The sequence below is a fragment of the Ciona intestinalis genome, unplaced genomic scaffold (assembly GCF_000224145.3).
Source record: "Ciona intestinalis unplaced genomic scaffold, KH HT000025.2, whole genome shotgun sequence".
NCBI lineage: Eukaryota > Metazoa > Chordata > Ascidiacea > Phlebobranchia > Cionidae > Ciona > Ciona intestinalis.
The window spans coordinates 394,289-416,440 of NW_004190347.2; the positions used below are offsets into that span (position 1 = coordinate 394,289).

The 22,152-nt window shown below is 36.7% G+C and overlaps 3 protein-coding genes across 7 annotated transcripts in view; 2 read left to right on the forward strand and 1 right to left on the reverse strand.

Annotated features, from left to right (window-relative positions):
* Positions 1-7,133: 7,133 nt before the first annotated feature.
* Positions 7,134-12,269, forward strand: LOC100185322 (DEP domain-containing protein 1A-like). The gene is made up of 9 exons (XM_002120575.5): positions 7,134-7,397; positions 8,216-8,316; positions 8,604-8,752; positions 8,970-9,182; positions 9,470-9,604; positions 9,810-10,164; positions 10,522-10,710; positions 11,018-11,197; positions 11,471-12,269. Exons 1-9 carry the CDS (start codon positions 7,149-7,151, stop codon positions 11,733-11,735), a joined length of 1,836 nt encoding a protein of 611 aa, XP_002120611.1. The 5' UTR covers positions 7,134-7,148; the 3' UTR covers positions 11,736-12,269.
* A 31-nt stretch (positions 12,270-12,300) lies between these two features.
* LOC100179813 (enoyl-CoA hydratase domain-containing protein 3, mitochondrial) lies at positions 12,301-17,430 on the reverse strand. Its single transcript, XM_018815051.2, has 7 exons — positions 17,227-17,430; positions 15,941-16,043; positions 15,491-15,626; positions 15,035-15,225; positions 14,601-14,710; positions 14,135-14,300; positions 12,301-13,506 (listed from the first exon to the last, which is right to left on the reverse strand). Exons 3-7 carry the CDS (start codon positions 15,617-15,619, stop codon positions 13,398-13,400), a joined length of 705 nt encoding a protein of 234 aa, XP_018670596.1. The 5' UTR covers positions 15,620-15,626; positions 15,941-16,043; positions 17,227-17,430; the 3' UTR covers positions 12,301-13,397.
* A 194-nt stretch (positions 17,431-17,624) lies between these two features.
* The window catches only part of LOC100187022, a 7,562-nt gene continuing 3,034 nt past the window's right edge, over positions 17,625-22,152 (forward strand). The window contains exons 1-7 of one of the 5 annotated variants that reach the window (XM_002120495.5): positions 17,625-17,887; positions 18,239-18,337; positions 18,520-18,630; positions 18,906-19,011; positions 19,291-19,430; positions 20,634-20,764; positions 21,204-21,272. In XM_002120495.5, the coding sequence (XP_002120531.2) occupies positions 17,762-17,887; positions 18,239-18,337; positions 18,520-18,630; positions 18,906-19,011; positions 19,291-19,430; positions 20,634-20,764; positions 21,204-21,272 (782 nt within the window). In that variant the 5' untranslated portion in view covers positions 17,625-17,761. The remainder of the gene's footprint in view (positions 17,888-18,238; positions 18,338-18,519; positions 18,631-18,905; positions 19,012-19,290; positions 19,431-20,633; positions 20,765-21,203; positions 21,273-22,152) is intronic. The other 4 variants (XM_009862674.3, XM_018815049.2, XM_009862673.3 and 1 more) reach the window with 4 other exon arrangements.

Consider the following 22,152-nt stretch of genomic DNA (forward strand, 5'->3'; position numbering starts at 1 on the left):
CTCATCGATTACTGCCAGCGGTGGCAACGCGTGGGTGATGGCGTGCATTAAAACATCGGCACAATTTGTTGCGTAAATATCGTGCGTGAACTCTTAGTGAAACTACGGTTTGGGTAATTATATTATCGTGTGTGGAATCACCGGTGATTTACTTAGCGTGACAGGGCAACAGGGTTTTAACGTGAGTGCTTTATGCGCGTTATATAATAGAGTGGGGTAAGATAGGACACGTTTTCATTCTAATTTTTCGTCTCAAATGTTTGTAAACAAAGAATGTAAACATAATTATATAAACGTATCTTCACGACTACAAAAAAAACGTTGTTGATTGTTCAAAACAAGATCAGAAAATATGGAACATTATGAGCGAACGCTGTCCCATCTTACCCCACAGCATTATATATGGCGGCTTTTTATAACATGCTCACTGTCTCAGTTACAACATGAGTGATAATGCGCACATGCATCATATACGTCATGCCGCCTGACGAGTTACCACATACGAACCTATGAGCGTATTTGCTTCTACTGGAATGTAGATCAGGTGAATTGTAAACCCATTAGGTACTATATTGGGTTTCAGAAAGACATGCAAGCACAAAAGAATCATCGAGCAATAAAATCATTATATGATTTAGGCCAGAGTTCGCCCATTACCCAACATTGTATATGGACATTCTATTCTATATGGGTGAGGTCCTACAGTGAGGCATGCCATGGAACCTGGGATGTAGGCCAGAGTTGGTTCATTACCCCAACATTGTATATGCACATTCTACTCTATATGGGTGAGGCCTTACAGACTAATTACTCTATTAATGTAGTCAATATATCATTCGCATTAACCAAAAAACATACAATTCACAATAAAACATACGAAACCATTCTATGTACAGAAGGGTGGGGGAAGATGGGACACCTTTCACACATAATAACCAAATATCCTGATCGTGTTTTAAACAAATAACAACAGTCTATGGGAGCCGTGAGGATAAAGTTTTATAAAAAATCGTTGAATGTTTGTTTACTACCAAATTAGAGGAGAAAATTGATTGAAAAGGTGTCCCATCTTCCCCCACCCTACTATACATCGGTAAATACGTAACATTCCGTGCCGTTTTATCGACGCGGATAATTAAGTTAATTGCTCAAAACATCAAACAGGCACTTAATTAGATAAGTCGTATTACCGATTGTTACACACCGATCAAACAGAACGACCTTGAACGTGTGAACTCGTAAAGTGATAAAATTAGTGCCTCGGGTAACTGTTTGAAAGTGTGAAAATTCGACACGCAGAGGAAAAAACAGACAACCGAAACATGTTTCGTGTATAAACAGACTTGGATAATCTTTTAACCATCTGTGCATGAAGTTTAGGTCGTATAAAGTAAGCTATATATACGACAAAGTGGTATAGTTGGATATAGAGCTGGCTTGGTCACATTAGAACTCGCTTAGAGTTGCCGTTATTGTATATATTAGGGTATGGGAAGACGGGACATCTTTGGCACATAATATACAAATATCCTGATCGTGTTTTAAACAATTAACAACGGTCTATAGGAGTTGTGAGGATACGGTTTTATAATTCTTTGAATGTTCTTTGTTTACTACCAAATGAGACGAGAAAATATAAAGAAAAGATGTCCCATCTTCCCCCACCGTATTATATTCACTAATGTAATATAATTATAGCCTATGTACGTAGTTTGTCAGTTTCTTAGCGCAACAGTGCATTTAGATGCAATTATATAGTCACCAGTCAGTGTAGGATATTCCGATTACTAATGGGCAAGGATATAGCGCAAACTGATAGCCGTTATATTCTACGCCATTGTATATATAATAGACCGTATTGTCACGTTATAGGGTATCTTAGATTTAGGCTTGAAATATAAGTCTATACTTCCCAAACTCCCAGGGTGCTACCATCTAAACCCCACTGAGGCAGTTTATAGACACCCAATAACGAATTCTATTTAATAAGAGTGAGGTCTTCAGTGAGGTACGGGCGATGTAGGCCAGAGTTGAAAAAAGATCACTAAAATTCATTAGAGTATAAACTAACACGCTTTTGATAAAATACGATCTTAGTTAATTGATTCTTAATACGGAGATACGAAGTTAATTTAAATCTAAGATTCAATTATTCGGTTGGTTGCGCAGAGCTGGTGTTAATTAATTACAATTATCACTTTGGGTCATGAAGGGATAACTGGAATCTTAATTACAAGAAATATTTATCGCTTACCGAGCTACAAACATGTTATAACTTGAAAATATTTATCAGATACGCTGGCAAAGCTTGTAGCAATCTAAGATACGAAAAGACGGGAAGTAAGATAAAACGACACCGGTATAATAAGTAACTGGTGGTGTCTTGATAAAGTAATTTCTATCTAATGTCTTAAATTATAGCACAGTGGGGTAAGATGGGTACTGTTAGCACGTGATACCAAAATAACCTGAATGTGTTAAACAATTAACAACGGTCCACATATGGGAGTCGTGAAGATACGGATTTCTAATTCTTTGAATGTTCTTTGTTTACTATCAAATGGGACGAGAAAATGGAATAAAAACATATCCCATCTTACCCCAACCCTGCTATATGTTGTACTGTGGGGGTAAGATGGATGACGTAAACAAATATTACCCGGCGCTTTTATAAAAGTATTCTAATCGAAAATTGCGTAATTTCGAAATCGCTTACGCAAGACGTATATTCTCTTTACATGAATACGTAACGTGGCGGCGTAGGGTTATTAGGGTTGTAATTTTAGGCCGGTTTGTTTGAATAAGGAATATATTTAATATGAAAAACTAACAATCGAATGAATGAATGACTTTAGCGGTTTAAATTCAAGGCCGTTGTCTATTGTTAAGTTGCAATTATTGCGCTTAAACAAATTTATTGATAATATAAATGAATTATTTAATCATGTGTTACTACTGGTATATTTCAATTAAAATACAACTGTGGGGTAAGATGGGATACTTATATTAACTAAATCTCGTGTTTTCTAATCGTGTTTTAAACAATTACCAATGCTATTTTAAAGTCGTGAAATGACAGTTGTCCCATTTTACCCCAGCCTCTTATATGATGTGATCGTTTTCGAAGAGATAAATTAATTAGGGATACGATAAAAAGCCATTGACCACGTCAATTAGCACTTGGGGAAAAAGTTACATAAGCAAAACCTGTCATCGCTTTTTATATGGTGCTGAAACATGCACTAATAATAGACAATGGGCATATGAAAACACCCACAAAGTTATACATACATGGTTACTCGTAAGCGGGGACGAGGTGTATGAAACAGAACACCCGTGTTATAACAACTGTTGTTTCCCCGCCGTGAGGAAAAATAAATTAAATTCATTCAACGCTTGCAGTAGATATGGACCATCTTGCCCCAACCTACTATAATTTAAAACCAATGTAAAAAAACAGATCTTAATAAATACTTTAATTATATTTTTTGGGTGGTAAGATTTTTGGGTAAGATTAATAAATACATGATAACTTACTTTTGTATTGGGGAACCCGGGATAAAAATATTGAAACGTCACTTTTGTTTGATTGATCGAGTTTTATGTGTAAGATGAGACGATTAATTTGGCCATAGAGGGTTCGTGGTTGGATGACAGTGTGGCTTACGACATCTGTACAAGAAAACAAGTTTACTGGGTAAAGTAAAACAACATAAAGGAAATAAGAAAACATGTATAAGAAAAGAATAGAACGTGCATATACAATTATGGGGTAATGGACCAACTCTGGTCTAAATCCCAGGTCCCATGGCATGCCTCACTGTAGGACCTCACCCATATAGAATAGAATGTGCATATACAATGTTGGGGTAATGGACCAACTCTGGTCTAAATCCCAGGTCCCATGGCGTGCCTCACTGTAGGACCTCACCCTTATAGAATGTGCATATACAATGTTGGGGTAATGAGCCAACTCTGGTCTAAATCCAAGCCCCCCATGGCGTGCCTCACTGTAGGACCTCACCCATATAGAATAGAATGTGCATATACAATGTTGGGGTAATGGGCCAACTCTGCCTTAGATCCCAAGTTACATGATGTATGCGATATGGGATAATATGACCTCATTTATAGATTAGAATACAAACATATATTAGAAAAACATGTTGTTCACGATGAACGCTGGTCTATTGTTTTCTAAACGCGATATACAATTGGAATAAAATACAAACGCGATATATTTGTAAGTACACGAAGAAATACAGTAGGTTGGGGTAAAATGGGACACGTTTTCATTTCTTTTATTACGCCATTTGCTATAAAAAAAGAATATTTGCAAATATATGTAACCACATTATAACGACTTTAAAAGAGCGCTGATAATTGTTACGCGATTATGAAGTATGGGATTTATGTGCTGACGGTATCCCATCTTACCCCACAGTACTAAATGTCATTCAACCGTCATACTCCACCTAATATGCGGACAGATGTTACTCCCGTATTTTGCTGACTTTGTAATTCTGTTTAGCGGCAAACAACGCATCAGCATCGACTCGATCATTAAATTTAACCGAATGTTGCGGCGTGTTTGCTGAAAACAATATTGTCCTGGTTTGACTTTCAAAAATACCCGTTCGTGATAGAAACAATATTTTGGTGGTGTATATTTAGGATGTTTAGAAGATATTTATCGCGACAGGAAACGAGAGGTTTCTAATCCGCATTCAAAGTTCAATGCGCGGAAACGGCGGAAGATAAAAAGATTTAAAGGCGTTCTGATTAAAAGATACCGCCATGGACTTATTGGCCTCTGTATCCTATAGACTTGCATGGCCGTCACTTGGAGTTAATTGCGAGATAAGGAGCCATTACGGTCGTCTGTGTTTACTGTCTGATGTTTAGAAACAGGTTGACTGGGGGGGGGCGGTGTTTCCACAAAGCTACCCCGCAGTGCAGGCAAGTGAACGTATGTTAGCAGCGATAGACTATACAGGTCTGTGTTGGTTCTTTGTAGGATGTGGTTGTATATGTTAAGAATCCACCTGCCACAGGGCCGACGTATATAGCAGATAACTTGTAGGCCATAATTATAAAGTGCAGAGTTGCAGCAAGGAGTTATGTAATCAACTCTCGTTGCTACTTTTAGGCTATAATATGAGAAATATATAGTTTTTGTTTTTTTAATACCTCAAAGTTTGCCATACAGCGAGGCACCATTACGGTATGACGTGTGTTATAAAGTTGCAAAAATACTTCAGTCAGACGTTAAAGGTTATGTATAGTAGACTGGGGTAAGATGGGACATATTTTTATTCTATCTTTTGCACTGTTTGGTAGTTAACAAATAATATTTGCACAATTTTGTATTTATATCTTCACAAATCTAATAGAGCGTTGTTGATTGTTAAAGCACAATTATGAAACATGTGATTTAGTTGCTAACTGGATCCCATCTTACCCCACAGTACTGTATGGGAAACATTCTCACAAAGCAGACGTGTCATTATTAATTAAAGCACGTGCTTCTAAAGGCGCTGTGTAATTTTAGAAACATTTTAAAATATTAATACAGGTAAAACAACGGTGACCATCAGGTTAAAACGCTCCGCCGTTTATAATTCGAAACGTTATATAATGTATTGTGGTAGATAACCCATATATGGTACTTGTGCCTGCCTTATGTAATAGGGAGTTAATTGCACGATGCGCATGTGCGGGTTTATTCCATGGCAACATGGCGGGGTAAAACAGCTGTAATAACAAGAGTGTTCGGTTTCATACACCTCACGCATGCGAATTATCACGTATGCAACTTTGTGGATGTATTTATATACGCATGGTCTATTAAAAATACATGCTTCTTATTACACAAGACCATTTCCGTGATTTTATATATTTTTTTATCATAACAATTTGTAATAAAACATTGCACGGGACGAGGGAATACTAGGTTTAGATGGGAAAGATGGGTACGGTTAGTACATAATATCCCATATTTCCGAAGCGTGTTTTTAAAAACAATTATTATATTTTGGAGTCGCGAGAACACGGTTATAAAATTCTGTTATTAAAAGAGAATGAAAACATGGACCATCTAAGTTATTAAGTTGCTATTTAATTTGTAGCAAGCGTCGGTTTTGTTTAAGCATATTAGGCATTTATTATAGTGGGGTGGGGGAAGATGAGACACCTTTTTAATCTATTTTCTCGTTCCATTTGAAAGTAAACAAAGAAGATTTATAAAACTGTATTCTCACGACTCTTATAGACCGTTGTTAATTGTTTTAAACACGATCAGAATATTACTTGCTGAAGGTGTCCCGTTTTCCCCGACCTACTACATGTATTCAAATTGAAGTTAAAATGTTTAAAACGTGCGTATGATTCAATGTGTATGCAGTTGTTGCTTTCGTGTTTTCGTTGCTTTCGTGTTTTCGTTAGTTTGTTTACAAGCATGGTAATTAGGAGCAAACATTTAGGTTGAAGGTGTTTGTACGTAGTCGCACACTTTGCTGTTTTATCTGCCCCGTTGTTTACGAAAGTTTACAAAGGTTTTATTTCATTGCTGGCTTGTTTACTATTACGAGGTCCTTGTTAATGGGCACCATAGATCTTTAGTTCGGTACCATTGTTAATTGATCGCGGCACGACTATGACGTCACCGCTTTCGCGTGCTTAGAGCGCGAGACAATAGCGATAGAGAAAGGAGAATGCGGTCGCAGCGCGCGATTTTAAACGTCGCTTTTTACGAAAAATGCAGAACATAGTTGTCGGTTCGCTGACGAGTAGGAACGCACAGTGCAAGTGCTTTAGTAGAGTGGGAGTGTGTGGTATATGATACAGTATTAAGGCGAGGTTCTAGTTAAAACGGCTTGTTTTCCTTATTATAGAATTCGAAGAAGTTATAGTGGTATGCGAAGATATTCAAAACTTTTTATATAACTTGATTTGACTTGGAAGTTAGAGTAACAACGTCCCCCGAATGCTTAAACCGCTGAAACGTTTTTTTTTTAGTCACAAGGTGTATGAATAGTGCGATTGTAACTACCAATAGAACAGATATTTTAAATGAAGGCGCAGATATATAAACACTGGGATCTATTCTAATAAGCTTTTCGTTTAACAGGTTTATCAAACACATAAGAATGATTAAAACGAGTAATATTACCTCTGATGTTTCGAACAACGCAAGAAAAATCACTCCAGGGCCGTATCGTGCCACAAAACTATGGAATGAAATCGTTCACCAGTTTCGTGACGGGATGCCATGCCGACGTCATCGGCGTCACCTGAAAATGTACAACTCCTGCTTCCCCGCCAACGACGCCGTCGACTTTTTGCACGAAATTTTGAAAAGCAATCACAATATTGGGAAAGACGTTACACGCCAACAGGTGAATAAAAACACACTGTTTCTTAGTTTAAACAAAAATCGTCGGTTACTCTAATTTAATGTCCACAAATTTTCCGATATTTTTGAAGAAATTTGTTGGGAAAAGGAAAACATTGGTTCTAAAATGAAATTACTTAATTTATTGAGGAAAAACTAATCGGCAGCATAGATTACAGTTTAATAAGTTAAGTTGCATTTAATTGCCTGGTTTAGTTTCCCACCATAAAACCAGTGGTGCATGAAATGATGTAACAATGTAACCAGTCAAGCATTAAATGCACTTCCTACTTTAAGGGGATTAAGAAATTGAAACCAAATGTATATTATTATATGGTAGGGCGGGGGAAGATGGGACACCTTTTCATACTATTTTCTCGTCCCATTTGGTAGTAAACAAAGAACATTCAAGGAATTATAAAACCATATCCTCACGACGCCTATAGACCGCTGTTAATTGTTTAAAACACGATCAGGATATCTGGATATTATGTGCTAATGGTGTCCCATCTTCCCCCACCCTACAATAAATTACAGTTTAGTTTATACGGAAGGCACTTATTACATAATGAAATAAAAAGAGACATAAATAATTTAGATAGACTTTTATGACATATATAATTTACATAAATAATTTATTTTTAATGGTTTGTATACTAGTCTCAAAAATACATTTTTTGCTATTTAACAAAAACTAAAATAAGGTTGAAGTCATTTTACAATATACAGCTTTCATAACTTATACATTCCAATCACTATAAGCAAAAAATCCTAATTTTTCAAATATTTTTATTTAAAAATTAAACCTTATTTAAATTTTAGACACTTCAGCTTTTGAGAAAGTTTTTGAAAAACCACATTATTGAAGACATTAACGGTAAATGGGGGAGTGAAAACTTGGTGGATGACAGCCATCTTTATAGGTAAGATTATATTTGGATAAAATTACTAAATATTTGAGAATATACTGTATGGGTGAAGTGATGTGTTTAGGGCTTTAAAAAACCATAGGAATTAGAATGTATGGGTAACTGTAAGTTGGCTTAGTATCTAGAGACAGTATAGCCCTATTAAAAAAACTTCAATCAAATTTTACATTTACCCATCTAAGCCATCTTGTTACAATTATATTTTGTTTACGTTTAATTTCACATTCAACAAACTTTTTTTAAATTATATGATATTTATGTTATAATTCTCATCCCCGCAGATTTAGTGGCCACTTGATGCCAGCAAACAGACAACCACTTTCAACAGTTAACGAAAACGTCAATCACAACAGAGTTTCAAAAAAATTAAAATCTAAAATAAAAGAACCGAAGAATAAAAAAGAAACAAAAAAACAAGAAAGCGATCGAGGTAATTGTTAAATTTATGACATCATAATGTTCTTTGTTTACTCAACCAATTTTCAAAAGCCTAAATCACCAAAATAGAAATACCAATTAGTTAAATTTTTAAACCCTAAATTTTCACCATATAGAATATTATTTCCATAAAATGATAAAAAATTAAAATATTTTGCCGGAAATTTTAACATTTAAAATTTTCACCACTGACCATAAATATCTTTTAGAATCAACGTGCAGTTCCGGTTCGTTGACTCCCTCCCCGGCCCGCCGCTTCAGCATGCGTCCTCTACCCCCGGTCCCACAATGCAAAGTTGAGCCCCGAGTTTTAACGGAGCAAGAAGAGGACAAAGTATGGAAAGACATTGTTTTGCAGCGAATTAAGAAATCTATGAATTTAAAGTCACTTGAAAATCTTATGCAAACTCAAGATATTAATGGTAATTATGGGCAAAATTTATTCTTACTAGGCATGGTCCAAAAAGCTATTCCATATGGTTGAGGTTCTATAGCAATGCAAGTGAGGGGACCTGGGATTTAGGCAAGGGTTGGCCTGTTACCCAACACCATAGCGAGTTCTAATACGCTTCAATAATAGTTAACTATAACGATCTCCTAAATTTATAAATGAAAAATATTCGACACTATAAACCTAACTTCATTGTTATTAATAGGAAACACATTATACCTTATGAACATAATTCTTAACTAAATTATTATATCGCAGGTGGTTGGGTTAAACACAATGCCACAAAAGTTGGTAAGAGTGGGGTGGTTCAAGTTTCTATTGATGAAGATCTACCTTACTGGGCTCTAAGTGCAATGACATGTCTCGCTAATTGGCCGAATGGCAAAGACACAGGTAATTAACTAATTAACTAATAATGAATATATAACTTATTTATCCTGCGCCAGTCGTTATACCCCGGGTTTTCTGTTTCATACACCCCGTGTCAGCTTACAAGTTACCACGTTGTTTTATCTTCGCATAAATATGACATTAAATCCTAAATAAACACACAATATGTTAACATAGATGTTTAAATTAAATTAAACTTGCATTCCAGGCCTTCCCTGCTACAGAGGTTTCGAACATGACGTATTTAAAGCGATTTGTGATTTCTATTGCTACGGGCGTTCTACCACGAAACCAACAAACCAATCAAATCACTCGGACCAACATATCTACTCATCCATAAAAACGAGCGAACCGTTACTTACATATGATCTCTATGAGCTATTCACGAACATCTTATGCATGGCGCGACCGGAAACGAAAGAGGTTGCCATCGAATGTTTACAACTCTGCCTCATGCTGTTACCACCTAGCAACAGAAGGAAACTTCATCTGTTGTTAAGATTGATGGCAAAAGTTTCAGGGAATCCTCATCTTACTAATATGAGCAAGAACATGCCTACAAGGTGATTATATGATCCTATTATGGAATTAAGACTAAGGATGTGTAGATTTTTTTCGCAAAACACTAAGTGCCACTCTAGACCCAATAAAAATAAGATTCTATTCTATAAGGGTGAGGTCTTCAGTGAGACACACCTGAGACCTGAGATGTAGGTCTGTTACTGAAACATCCAGGGGGCTACCAATAATAGAGATTCTATTCTATAAGTGTGAGGTCTTCAGTCAGGCACACCTGAGACCATTACCTTAACACCCAGGGTGCTACCATCTAGACCCCACCGAGGTAGTTTATAAACACTCAATAAAATACACAATCCATCCCCATACCACTTTCACTAACTAAATACTTAACTTTCCAGGGTGTTGCTTCTCCACACATTCTCACGTCACATTCTCTCCTGCTTTGAAGAGGTTTATCTGGATGAGTTGCTCGCAATGAGACTTGTAACATTTCTTATTGACCACCATAAAGATGTCATGGAGGTGCCAACTGGTTTGGTTGACAGAGTGAATGAAAAATTGGAAAGATTGAGAAGGCCTGTTATTAGGTGGGTTGTATTATATATATATATATATATATGGTGTATCGTATATGTTTATAGGCGCCAACTTTATAAACACAGGGGAGGCAGGAATAGTTGGACACACAATCATGTGAAACAAATCTATCTTATTGATTCCAATGTTTACTGATTAAATGTACTGCAGAAAATCCAAGGTTGGCCTCCCTACCTTTAAATAAAAACACACAGTTTGTTGGTGTTTAAAACACTTCAGGAGCAATTTAACATAAATATCACGTTCTAACATAGAAATCATATTTCAATAATTTTAACATAGAAATCATTTTTATAGATACGGAGACGGGGACAACGAAGGCTCGTTCGTTCAATATTCATATTTCCCTGGAACGAACACAAAACTTGCGCACGTTGAAATACTCAGTCGTTCAAAGTCAGTTGAAGCCATCAAGTCACTTACCACGGGCCCACGTGCCAAGTTTAATGATGGGGATGTGAAAGAAAAATCTAAACAGTAAGTTTTTTACTACGATTTATACAAAAAAAGTTATGATTTGTATAAAAAAGAGGTGCAACTAATTTAAAGGTTATTGTTTTGTTAACACCTAATGAGAAATACCCCCCCAAAAAATCAGTATAAAAAAATAAAATAAACGTTATAAAAAAAATAAATAAAAGTAACTACCTGTAAAAAAATGAAATGTAAGTTAAATTGTTAAAACAACCTCAATTATTACATCATAGTTACCATTATGACATCATCAATCTAACCATTATTATTTTACAGTCGAAGATCCGTCACGTTAACCTACACCGAGGAAGAAGCGCAACCGGCCACTAGAGCGCGCCACAGACGTAGCTCAACCATTTCAACGAAGATGTTCAACTTGCGAGCGAAATCGAAAAACCCACTCAAGCCTGCGCAATCTTGCCCAGATATAACAGACCGTCTTACCCCGCCTTCCCCCCCAACATTGCCACCAAAAACATTTTCGAGTTCGAGTCGGAATATAAAATCTCTTATTAATAAATTGAGGAGAAACAGATCATAATTTTTACACCCCCCTCTCATGCGTAGCTACTTTTACCTACCCACCTCATGCTTAAAAAGTTCCAATTTATTGTGTTTTTTATCAAATACTTCATACTTCAATAATAAGTTGGATCCAAGATTTAGCGTTTTGCCGCAAACTCGGATTTGTTTTCACTCTTGCATTCTCTCATAAAATCCTTTGCACTGACCCAACATGTTATAAAAACATTATTCTCATACTTTTGCTACAAGTTGATATGCCTGCGTGACATGCATGTCAAATGTGTTAAATTCAACCAAAATCTGATATGCGAGCAACAAAGTTGATCCATCTTCATTCAAATTGTTGATGTATTGTCATTTAACCCGGTAAACCAAGTAACTAATTGGTAATAATCTCAATAATGCTTCTGACAACTTTTATTCGATGCTTACGCTCTTAAACTTTTTCTTTCTCCCTTTTTGGATGATTTGTCACTAAAACTGACGGACGCGAAATGTTTCTAACCCCTAACACTGTTAACTATTACTGCCATTAAACTATGAAACCTAACCTTTGTGCTCAGTATATTAAGAACAGTTGGTTTATATATCATGGTGCATATTTCATGATCGAAAATATTGAAGCAAAAGCAAAAAAGCAAAATAATTTACGAAAATTAAAAAAATTCTAGAGTTCGTTTGCGTAAAAAAGTGATGTTTTAGTTTTATATGATAAGACAAAACATCTACACTTGTATAGCACATCAGTCATGCATAAATTATATTAAATGTTTTCAAACGGGTTTGAATCACAACACACTAGATCTATTTGCGACAAACCAAAGTTAAGGAAAGTCACATTTTACAAATCTACACGTGTTAAAACTTAAAATAAATTATTGTTAATTTGTAAAAATTATACAGCACACTAATTGATTGCTAATAAAATTTATTAACTTTGCGCCACAGTTTAAATAAATCTGACTTGGAAGACGTAAGTTGTCTGAATTAAAATTCTTCTTATAATTTCAATGATCACCGATAATTAAAACTGAAAAAGCCATTCCTGTTCAAAACACCCAATAAAACCCATCATAGAATACTATACGTTATTTATGCAGCAAAATATGGGATCAACAAATACAGCAGACATTTTATACCATTTCATATTAAACAGCTCAACAGTAATTAATGAAATAGGTAAAATTTATACATATACACAAAACTGCTTGCAAATAATTAGATCTTGTGGCTGGGAACCATAACTTTAGTAATCTGTGTTTCCACAAAACAGGCAAGCGGTTTGCTAACTTTTGGCTCTTGTAGAAAACAGTTAAATAACATGATCGATTCTTTTAAAAATTATCATAAAACTTACTTTATCTGCATAGACCTAACTTTAGGGTTGCATGGGGTAGACAGTAACACCAAAAATTTTGAAACAGACGGTCCGTTTTTAAGGTAAGACAGATTTTACCCTTTTTTGTTCAGTGTCTATACAAACAAGCAGAGCCAAAGTATATTGCATTCACCACATTAATCAATGAGGTTTCCTATATTTGACAACTATGAGTGTAACTGTATTTTAACAATGTCACTCCAGATTTTAAAAAAAGTCAAAAATACATTTGCTACCCAGCCATGCATGGTTAACATAGCATTGATATATGTTGTTGACAGTAAATAAAATATAAAACACTTAATCCAGGTTGTGATCCCATGTTGGGTTCCTTCTCTCCAGGAAAGCTTTGATACCTTCAGGTCCATCATGCAAACACATGTTTTCGACCATTATGTTTGATGCGTCTCTGTGTTGGGTAAGTTAGAAGCAAAAAAGGGGTGTTTGGGGTGTAGTTGCCATAAAGTAATATTAAAAATAATAGACACATGTTATCTACTATAATATTACTATAATATTTGATTGTGTATGGAGGTGTAGTAAGGGTTTATAAAAAGAGGTGTAGTAAGTAATACTAAGAATATTGCATGGTACTGTTTGAAACCATGTATATTACATGGTACTGTGCACCATTTGAAACACTCGTCAGTTTGAGCACAATTGTAATAAATGGGCATGTAATGTGCGATGAAACAGTACATTTATTCGTTTAATTTTTAAATAATATTACTACAGTCATATATTAAACCCCTTGGCTTATCACCCCAGGGATAAACATGAAAGTATCCTAACTCAACAATAAACATGAGGTGTATGAATACACCATGTGTGTCTGGTGTATATGAAGACACCCATGTTATAACTCGACAGTGAACATGAGGTGTATGAATATACCATGTGTGTCTGGTGTATAAGAAGACACCCATGTTATAACTCGACAGTGAGCATGAGGTGTGAAGCCACCATGTATTTCTACCACCAACTTGTCAAACAGTAAAACCTTTAGAACAAATCACTGAATTAAACACTATACTTACTGGTAAGCTGAGTTTCTGTCTTTAACAATTTGTCGATAAAACGTGGACTTTCCCAAAGCAATGACCGACCGACTTTTCTCGCAAATCCCCTCGGCTATCCTCGTTACTTCCGCTTGTAGTTGTTCATGCGGAACCACTCGGCTTACGAGGCCGTTGGATAAAGCTTCTGTTGGTTGAGATTTGGGTTATGTATGTAGTGGTGAGAGGGCCTTGGCCAATATTATGTTGTATAGCTATATACCAAATATTGTGTCACACAGACACCCAAAACATTAAACATACAACTTTATTTTACCCATGAACTACAAACACAACATATATACAAGTAATATTACACCCCACCCAGTGGTGCAGTCAGGGGGGTTCGAAAGTCGCAATCCCTTTTTTTTTAAATAATAATTTATAAAAAACAATTGTTTTAAATAAATATTTTTCTTCTAGCTCCACCTCTGCACCCCACACTTACGTTGTGCGCTGATGATTTCGCCAGTTAGCAGCATATCCAAAGCTAACTTTCTTGGAACAGCTCGTGCTAAAGCTACAGCTGGTGTCGAACAAAACAACCCAATGTTTACTCTGGTGGGGAAATGATTGGATTATTTGATTTGTTGCTTTATCTAAACTAAATGTTTTATTCTATATAGGCATAGTTCTGGGGAAAAATATTTAAAGGCAATTGCTTGGTCCCAGTGGTCACTAATGGGTTGTCCAAATTATCAGCCATACAGAAAAACAATCACCCAGAAAGTTACACACAGTGTATTAGTGGTTTATGAAACGGGACAACCGTGTTTTAACGACTGTCTTTTCCCGCCATGCCAGGATATAAAAGTTACATACATTCACCCATAAAGATGCAGACCACAAAAGGATAAAACAAGCCCCATATATTCAACCCACCCTGGTGTACAGAACGTTGCTTTCTCTGAAGCCACTGCCATATCACATGTTGCTACCAGTTGGCAACCAGCAGCTGTAGCAATGGCCCCGACCTCAGCTATCACAGGCACTGGGATATCTTGAATCAGCTCCATTATATCACTACATATATGGAAGATGTTGGCGTGCTCGGATCGCTTCTTTATAGAAACCTGAGTGGAAAAGTTGAGTTTGTTTTGTGTGGGAATTTGAGTGACTTATCCATGGTTGTCAAAACACAGGTGTTCGGTTTCATATGCCTCGTGCCTGCTTACAAGTTACCACGTATGTAACTTTGTTGGTGATTGTTTTTCTGTATACATGGCAACTTAGACAACCCTGTTTTACAAACACTCTGCTAACAGTTCCAGAATTCCCACAGTCATACAAGTAAACCAACAGTCAATATGTTACATAACTGATATAAACCCTACTTACCAACTCTTTCAAGTCGTGTCCAGCACAAAACGCGGGTCCGTTGGCCGACAACACGATCACCCTCAGATCCAACTCCTTCACATCACGTAAGATATTTTCCCTCAAACTTTCCATCAGTTTCAAGGACATGGCGTTTCTATTGAGAAGAGCAACTTTGTTTAGTTGGATGGTCGGCAAAAGTGTAACACCAGAATTGTATGTCTTTTTGCACAGAACATATTGCTATCTTAAGTTAAATGATGCTCAGTAATCAGAGTTTGCATAATAAAAATATATATATATATTAAAACGCCAAATAGCCGAATTGTAACTTTATATTAATTTCCATAATGCTAAACCATGGAGTATTAATTGTTTGTTTGTATATTAATTGCATATAGTTTTTGCACCAAAATGCATAAATATTTTAAAGGTAAACTAATATTAGTATAATAATAACTTTAAGATCACCGTTTTGCTGGGTTGTTTAATACAATTCTACGAATCCCATTCTCTTGGGTGCATAAAGTGAGTTGGCCATTCTTGTTTGAATAACTTCGAGCTAAAATCGTGGCTGAAATGAAAAAGGTTTTGTTATTATATGGTGGTTGATGTTGTTAATGTTGGGGTAATGAGAAAACACTGGTCCAAATCCCAGGTCCCATGGCATGCCTCACTGTAGGACCTCACCCATATAGAATAGAATGCGCATATACAGTGTTGAGGTAATGGGCCAACTCTGGCCTAAACCCCAGATCCCATGGCGTGCCTCACTGTAGGACCTCACCCATATAGAATAGAATGTGCATATACAATGTTGGGGTAATGGGCCAACACTGGTCCAAATCCCAGGTCCCATGGCATGCCTCACTGTAGGACCTCACCCATATAGAATAGAATGCGCATATACAGTGTTGGGGTAATGGGCCAACTCTGGCCTAAACCCCAGATCCCATGGCGTGCCTCACTGTAGGACCTCACCCATATAGAATAGAAGGTGCATATACAATATTGGGGTAATGGGCCAACACTGGTCCAAATCCCAGGTCCCATGGCATGCCTCACTGTAGGACCTCACCCATATAGAATAGAATGCGCATATACAGTGTTGGGGTAATGGGCCAACTCTGGCCTAAACCCCAGATCCCATGGCGTGCCTCACTGTAGGACCTCACCCATATAGAATAGATGTTGTATAATGTTGGGGTAATGGGAAAACACTGGTCCAAATCCCAGGTCCCATGGCATGCCTCACTGTAGGACCTCACCCATATAGAATAGAATGCGCATATACAGTGTTGAGGTAATGGGCCAACTCTGGCCTAAACCCCAGATCCCATGGCGTGCCTCACTGTAGGACCTCACCCATATAGAATAGAAGGTGCATATACAATATTGGGGTAATGGGCCAACACTGGTCCAAATCCCAGGTCCCATGGCATGCCTCACTGTAGGACCTTACCCATATAGAATAGAATGTGCATATACAATGTTGGGGTAATGGGCCAACTCTGGCCTAAACCCCAGGTCCCATGGCATGCCTCACTGTAGGATCTCACCCATATAGAATAGAATGTGCATATACAATGTGGGGGTAATGGGCCAACTCTGACCTAAACCCCAGATCCCATGGCATGCCTCGTTGTAGGACCTCAACTATATAGAATATGGTTTGCAACCACTTAAATTAAAAAAATGGCAATTTTCTTTTAACAAAACACAAATCAAAGCAATACCATTGCATTTATTGCTCTTACCTTGTTAATAAAGCGTCTGAACAACTTTGCAGAAAGCATTGTAATGATAATGTAATACCAATACTAATACAACAATACTATTGTTTACAATTCAACCGAGTAGCAGAATACAGTGTTTATAGGACGATTTTAAAAAAAAGTCTTACGCTCAATAAAATTGTACAATTATACAACTTGAATGCAACTAATTATTCGGCAGAGTTAATATTCGGATCTACCAACAGCAACAAGGGCATAAGAAAAGGGAAGTACATTTTACGCATAATATATTGTTTCACACTGAAAATGACGTAATGAAGTCAGTTAATTAACGTTAAATATATTTTGTAAGTGGTCATGCTAATAATAAGCCCGATTATCGTTACTGTATTCAAAGAAATAAATAAAAAATATTTTAGTTAAATAACCTCAACTTTATATACGTCATGATATTTCTATGATGTTTTACTAGAGGGAATTGCCCGTTGTGGCGGGAAAATATAATTATAACAAATTCCAATATTTTTTTTAATGAACTCGTTAATTTTTTCTAAGAATGGCTGGAAATTTAAACAAAAGTGATGAAATTATGAAAAGAAATCCCAAACTTGCTGAAGTGATAAAATTGTTGGAAGACAAACGGAAAGAACGAAGAGACGCATTGGAAAGACGGCTGGATGAGGTCATTTCTCATTTGTTTGTTTTTCAACTTATTTTGTCCTCTTAAAAAAATCTGGCGATAGCGCCGCGAAAAATATTTATATGGTAACCTGTGGTTCAAGGCTTGTCGCTGCTACCATTGTGGGCGTATGTGTCCTTGGGCAAGAAACTTAACAGTAGTTGTTACAACCCAGTAGTCACTAATGGCTAATGAGTTGTCTAAAGTGTCTTTCATACATTAAAACAATCAACCACAAAGTTACATGCTTGGTAACAGAACACTAGTGTTATAATGACTGCCATTGCTGTGGGGAAAATAAGTTACGTTCATTCATCAATAAATAAACATTAAAATAAACTTTCTATTCAACAGGCGAATGCGAAATTATCATCCACCAAGAGCGAATGGTTGAAACAACAAACATTGTATTTATCTGTTCAACATGTGTTGGATCATAATGAGGAGTGTGATGTAAGAACTTGGGTGTTTGTTGCAAACAATTGGATATTTCTGCTAAAAAAATTATTACAGTGGATTAGCCATGCTGTTATGTTAATGCTCTAAAATTTAACAGCCAAAATACATTTTTGTAATGATAAGAATTTAAAAACCTATTTTCACCTAAACCAAGTATAAACCAACATTTTCTCTAGTTAGGGGAAGCCCCTAAAGCTTTTCAAATCGCTCAATGTTTGAATTCCGTCGACGAGGATTCGGCTTTCAATGTTCGGCGTCATGATCTTACTTCTATGTTGGATGATAAGGTTAGTTGGGTTGTAATGTAGCTTATGTATAAATATAGAACAATAGTAAGGAATGTTACTTTTATCCTCCCATGACGGGGCAACGACAGTTGTTATAACACGGGTGTTCTGTTTCATACACCTCGTGCCCGCTTACAAGTTACCACGTATGTAACTTAGTAGGTAATTGTTAATTTAAACAATTTAATTTAAACAGCCGACTATTGAATTCTATTATTATTTTTATCAAGATTTCTATGCTCATAAATGTTTTATAACATTTCTATGTCTCCCAGGAGAAACTCGACCGGGCGAAGAAATTACTTTCGCAAAAAGTTGAAACGCACTTGAGCAACACTTGTTTAAATTTAATGAAATTTCATGACCTGCCCAAACTATCAGGTAAACATGAATTCAGTCTTGGTAATCTTGCTCTTATATATTATATAAGGATTTCTGAATATCTTAAACTAGTTGAATAAAGGTGTCAAAAAAGACAAAAGCATGGATATGTAAATTATTATTTGTGAAATAAAATAAAAGAGAATGAAAACATGTCCCATCTCACCCCAACCTACTATATAGGAATTTATAACTAGCTAAATGCATATTGTATGTATACAATATATATATATTGTATGTGTAAGCAACAATATTAACTTTATCCGAAAACAAACTCAGAGAATGGCAAAGTATTACACGCACGTGCCTTACAACTCGGAGAAATGGTAAAAAATGAAAAACTTGAATTTGCAAAATTGGATAAATATTCATCTGAACTGGGAGAGAAACTGCTGGATCTTTATGTGGATTATCATCAGGTAAATAAAGAAAATAATAAATAAAAATGTTTTTGAAAAGTAATACTTCAAAAAGTTACATACGTGGTAACTTGTAAGCGGGCACGAGGTGTATGAAACAGAACACCCCTGTTATAACGACTGTCGTTGCCCTGCCATGCGAGGATAAATAAGTTACATAAGTGGTAACTCGTAAGCTGGCTCGAGGTGTATGAAACGGAACACTTGTGTTATAACTACTGTCGTTGCCCCACCATGCAAGGATAAATAAGTTAAATACGTGGTAACTTGTAAGCGGGCACAAGGTGTATGAAACAGAAAACCCGTGTTATAACGACTGTCGTTTCCCCGCCATGCGAGGATAAATAAGTTACATACATGGTAACTTGTATGCGGACACGAAGTGTATGAAACAGAACACCCGTGTTATAACGACTGTCGTTGCCCCGCCACAGGAGGATAAATAAGTTACATACATGGTAACTCGTATGCGGACACGAAGTGTATGAAACAGAACACCCGTGTTATATCCATTGTTGTTGCCCCGCCACAGGAGGATAAATAAGTTACATACATGGTAACTCGTATGCGGACACGAAGTGTATGAAACAGAACACCCGTGTTATATCCATTGTCGTTGCCCCGCCATGCGAGGATAAATAAGTTACATACATGGTAACTCGTATGCGGGCACGAGGTGTATGAAACAGAACACCCGTGTTATAACGACTGTTGTTGCCCCGCCACAGGAGGATAAATAAGTTACATACATGGTAACTCGTATGCGGACACGAAGTGTATGAAACAGAACACCCGTGTTATATCCATTGTCGTTGCCCCGCCATGCGAGGATAAATAAGTTACATACATGGTAACTCGTATGCGGGCACGAGGTGTATGAAACAGAACACCCGTGTTATATCCATTGTCGTTGTCCCGCCATGCGAGGATAAATAAGTTACATACATGGTAACTCGTATGCGGGCATGAGGTGTATGAAACAGAACACCCTTGTTATAACGACTGTCGTTGCCCCGCCATGTGAGGATAAATTATCCATACGTTTTCTCGTATGCGGTACCATTTTAAGTACAATTTTTAAAACTAAAAATTCACACACTCACTCACTGGAAGAACTTCCAACAGTCATTGCTTGTGGTATTTTAAACTTATTACCTACATTATTACATCATAGATATCATGATGTTATCATTATTAATACAGGAGCTTCATAATTGCGTTGACTCACTCACGGAAATATTATCCAAATATACTTTTGATCTTCAACCAAAGAAAAATCAAATAGTGATCAAAGATGCGATGCAAAGTTGCGAAACATTGGCTGCAAAGTTAAAGTAAGATGAGGGTAGTAGCCAAGTACTATTTTACCCCAACTGTATAATGTATATACGCTGCAAGAATGTATGTAACTTATTTATCCTTGGATGGCGGGGCAACAACAGTCGTTATACCACGGGTGTTCTGTTTTATACACCTCATGCCCTCTTACGAGTTACAACGTATGTAACTTATTTATCCTTGGATGGCAGGACAACGCCAGTCGTTATACCACGGGTGTTCTGTTTCATACACCTCATGCCCGCTTACCAGTTACCACATATGTTTCTTTTTTGTGGGTGTTGTGTCCTTAGACAAGACACTTAACGACAATCGCTTCAACCCAGTGATCACTAATGGGTTGTCCAAATTGTCAGCCATACAGAAGAAAATAGGTTTTATTCTTAACAACTTTTCTTAAATATTTAACTTAACTTTATCTGTCTTTAACTTAAGGTGTACGAGAGTAAAGTTAGTTTGTGAAACTTATTCCCCTCAACGTCTTGAAGCTTTAAGAAAAATACGGTGAGTTATAAGATTGAAACTCCATGCTCATTGTCAAATTAAGACATGCGTGTCTTCTTATACACCAGACACACATAGTGTATTCATACACCTCATGCTCTCTGTCAAATTAAGACATGCGTGTCTTCTTATACACCAGACACACATGGTGTATTCATACACCTCATGCTCACTGTCAAGTTAAACATGCGTGTCTTCTTATACACCAGACACACATAGTGTATTCATACACCTCATGCTCACTGTCGAGACGTCATTGGTGCTTCTTATACACCAGACACACATGGTGTATAAATAAAACTCATGCTCATTGTCGAGTTATAACATGGTGTCTTCTTATACACCAGACACACATGGTGTATTCATACACCTCATGCTCTCTGTCAAATTAAGACATGCGTGTCTTCTTATACACCAGACACACATAGTGTATTCATACACCTCATGCTCACTGTCAAGTTAAACATGCGTGTCTTCTTATACACCAGACACACATGGTGTATTCATACACCTCATGCTCACTGTCGAGTTATAACATGCGTGTCTTCTTATACACCAGACACACATAGTGTATTCATACACCTCATGCTCACTGTCGAGTTATAACATGGGTGTCTTCTTATACACCAGACACACATGGTGTATTCATACACCTCATGCTCACTGTCAAATTATAACATGCGTGTCTTCTTATACACCAGACACACATAGTGTATTCATACACCTCATGCTCACTGTCGAGTTGTAACATGGGTGTCTTCTTATACACCAGACACACATGGTGTATTCATACACCTCATGCTCACTGTCGAGTTATAACATGGGTGTCTTCTTATACACCAGACACACATGGTGTATTCATACACCTCATGCTCACTGT

Excerpts from the sequence above, each read along its gene's own strand:
- LOC100185322 (XM_002120575.5), top strand. The coding sequence starts at position 7,149 with ATGATTAAAACGAGTAATATTACCTCTGATGTTTCGAACAACGCAAGA. Across the intron at positions 7,398-8,215 it reads AAGACGTTACACGCCAACAG|ACACTTCAGCTTTTGAGAAA; the intron begins GTGAATAAAAAC and ends TTTAAATTTTAG. Across the intron at positions 9,605-9,809 it reads GCCGAATGGCAAAGACACAG|GCCTTCCCTGCTACAGAGGT; the intron begins GTAATTAACTAA and ends CTTGCATTCCAG.
- LOC100179813 (XM_018815051.2), bottom strand. The coding sequence starts at position 15,619 with ATGTCCTTGAAACTGATGGAAAGTTTGAGGGAAAATATCTTACGTGAT. Across the intron at positions 15,226-15,490 it reads GACACGACTTGAAAGAGTTG|GTTTCTATAAAGAAGCGATC; the intron begins GTAAGTAGGGTT and ends TTTTCCACTCAG. Across the intron at positions 14,711-15,034 it reads GCAACGTTCTGTACACCAGG|AGTAAACATTGGGTTGTTTT; the intron begins GTGGGTTGAATA and ends TTTCCCCACCAG.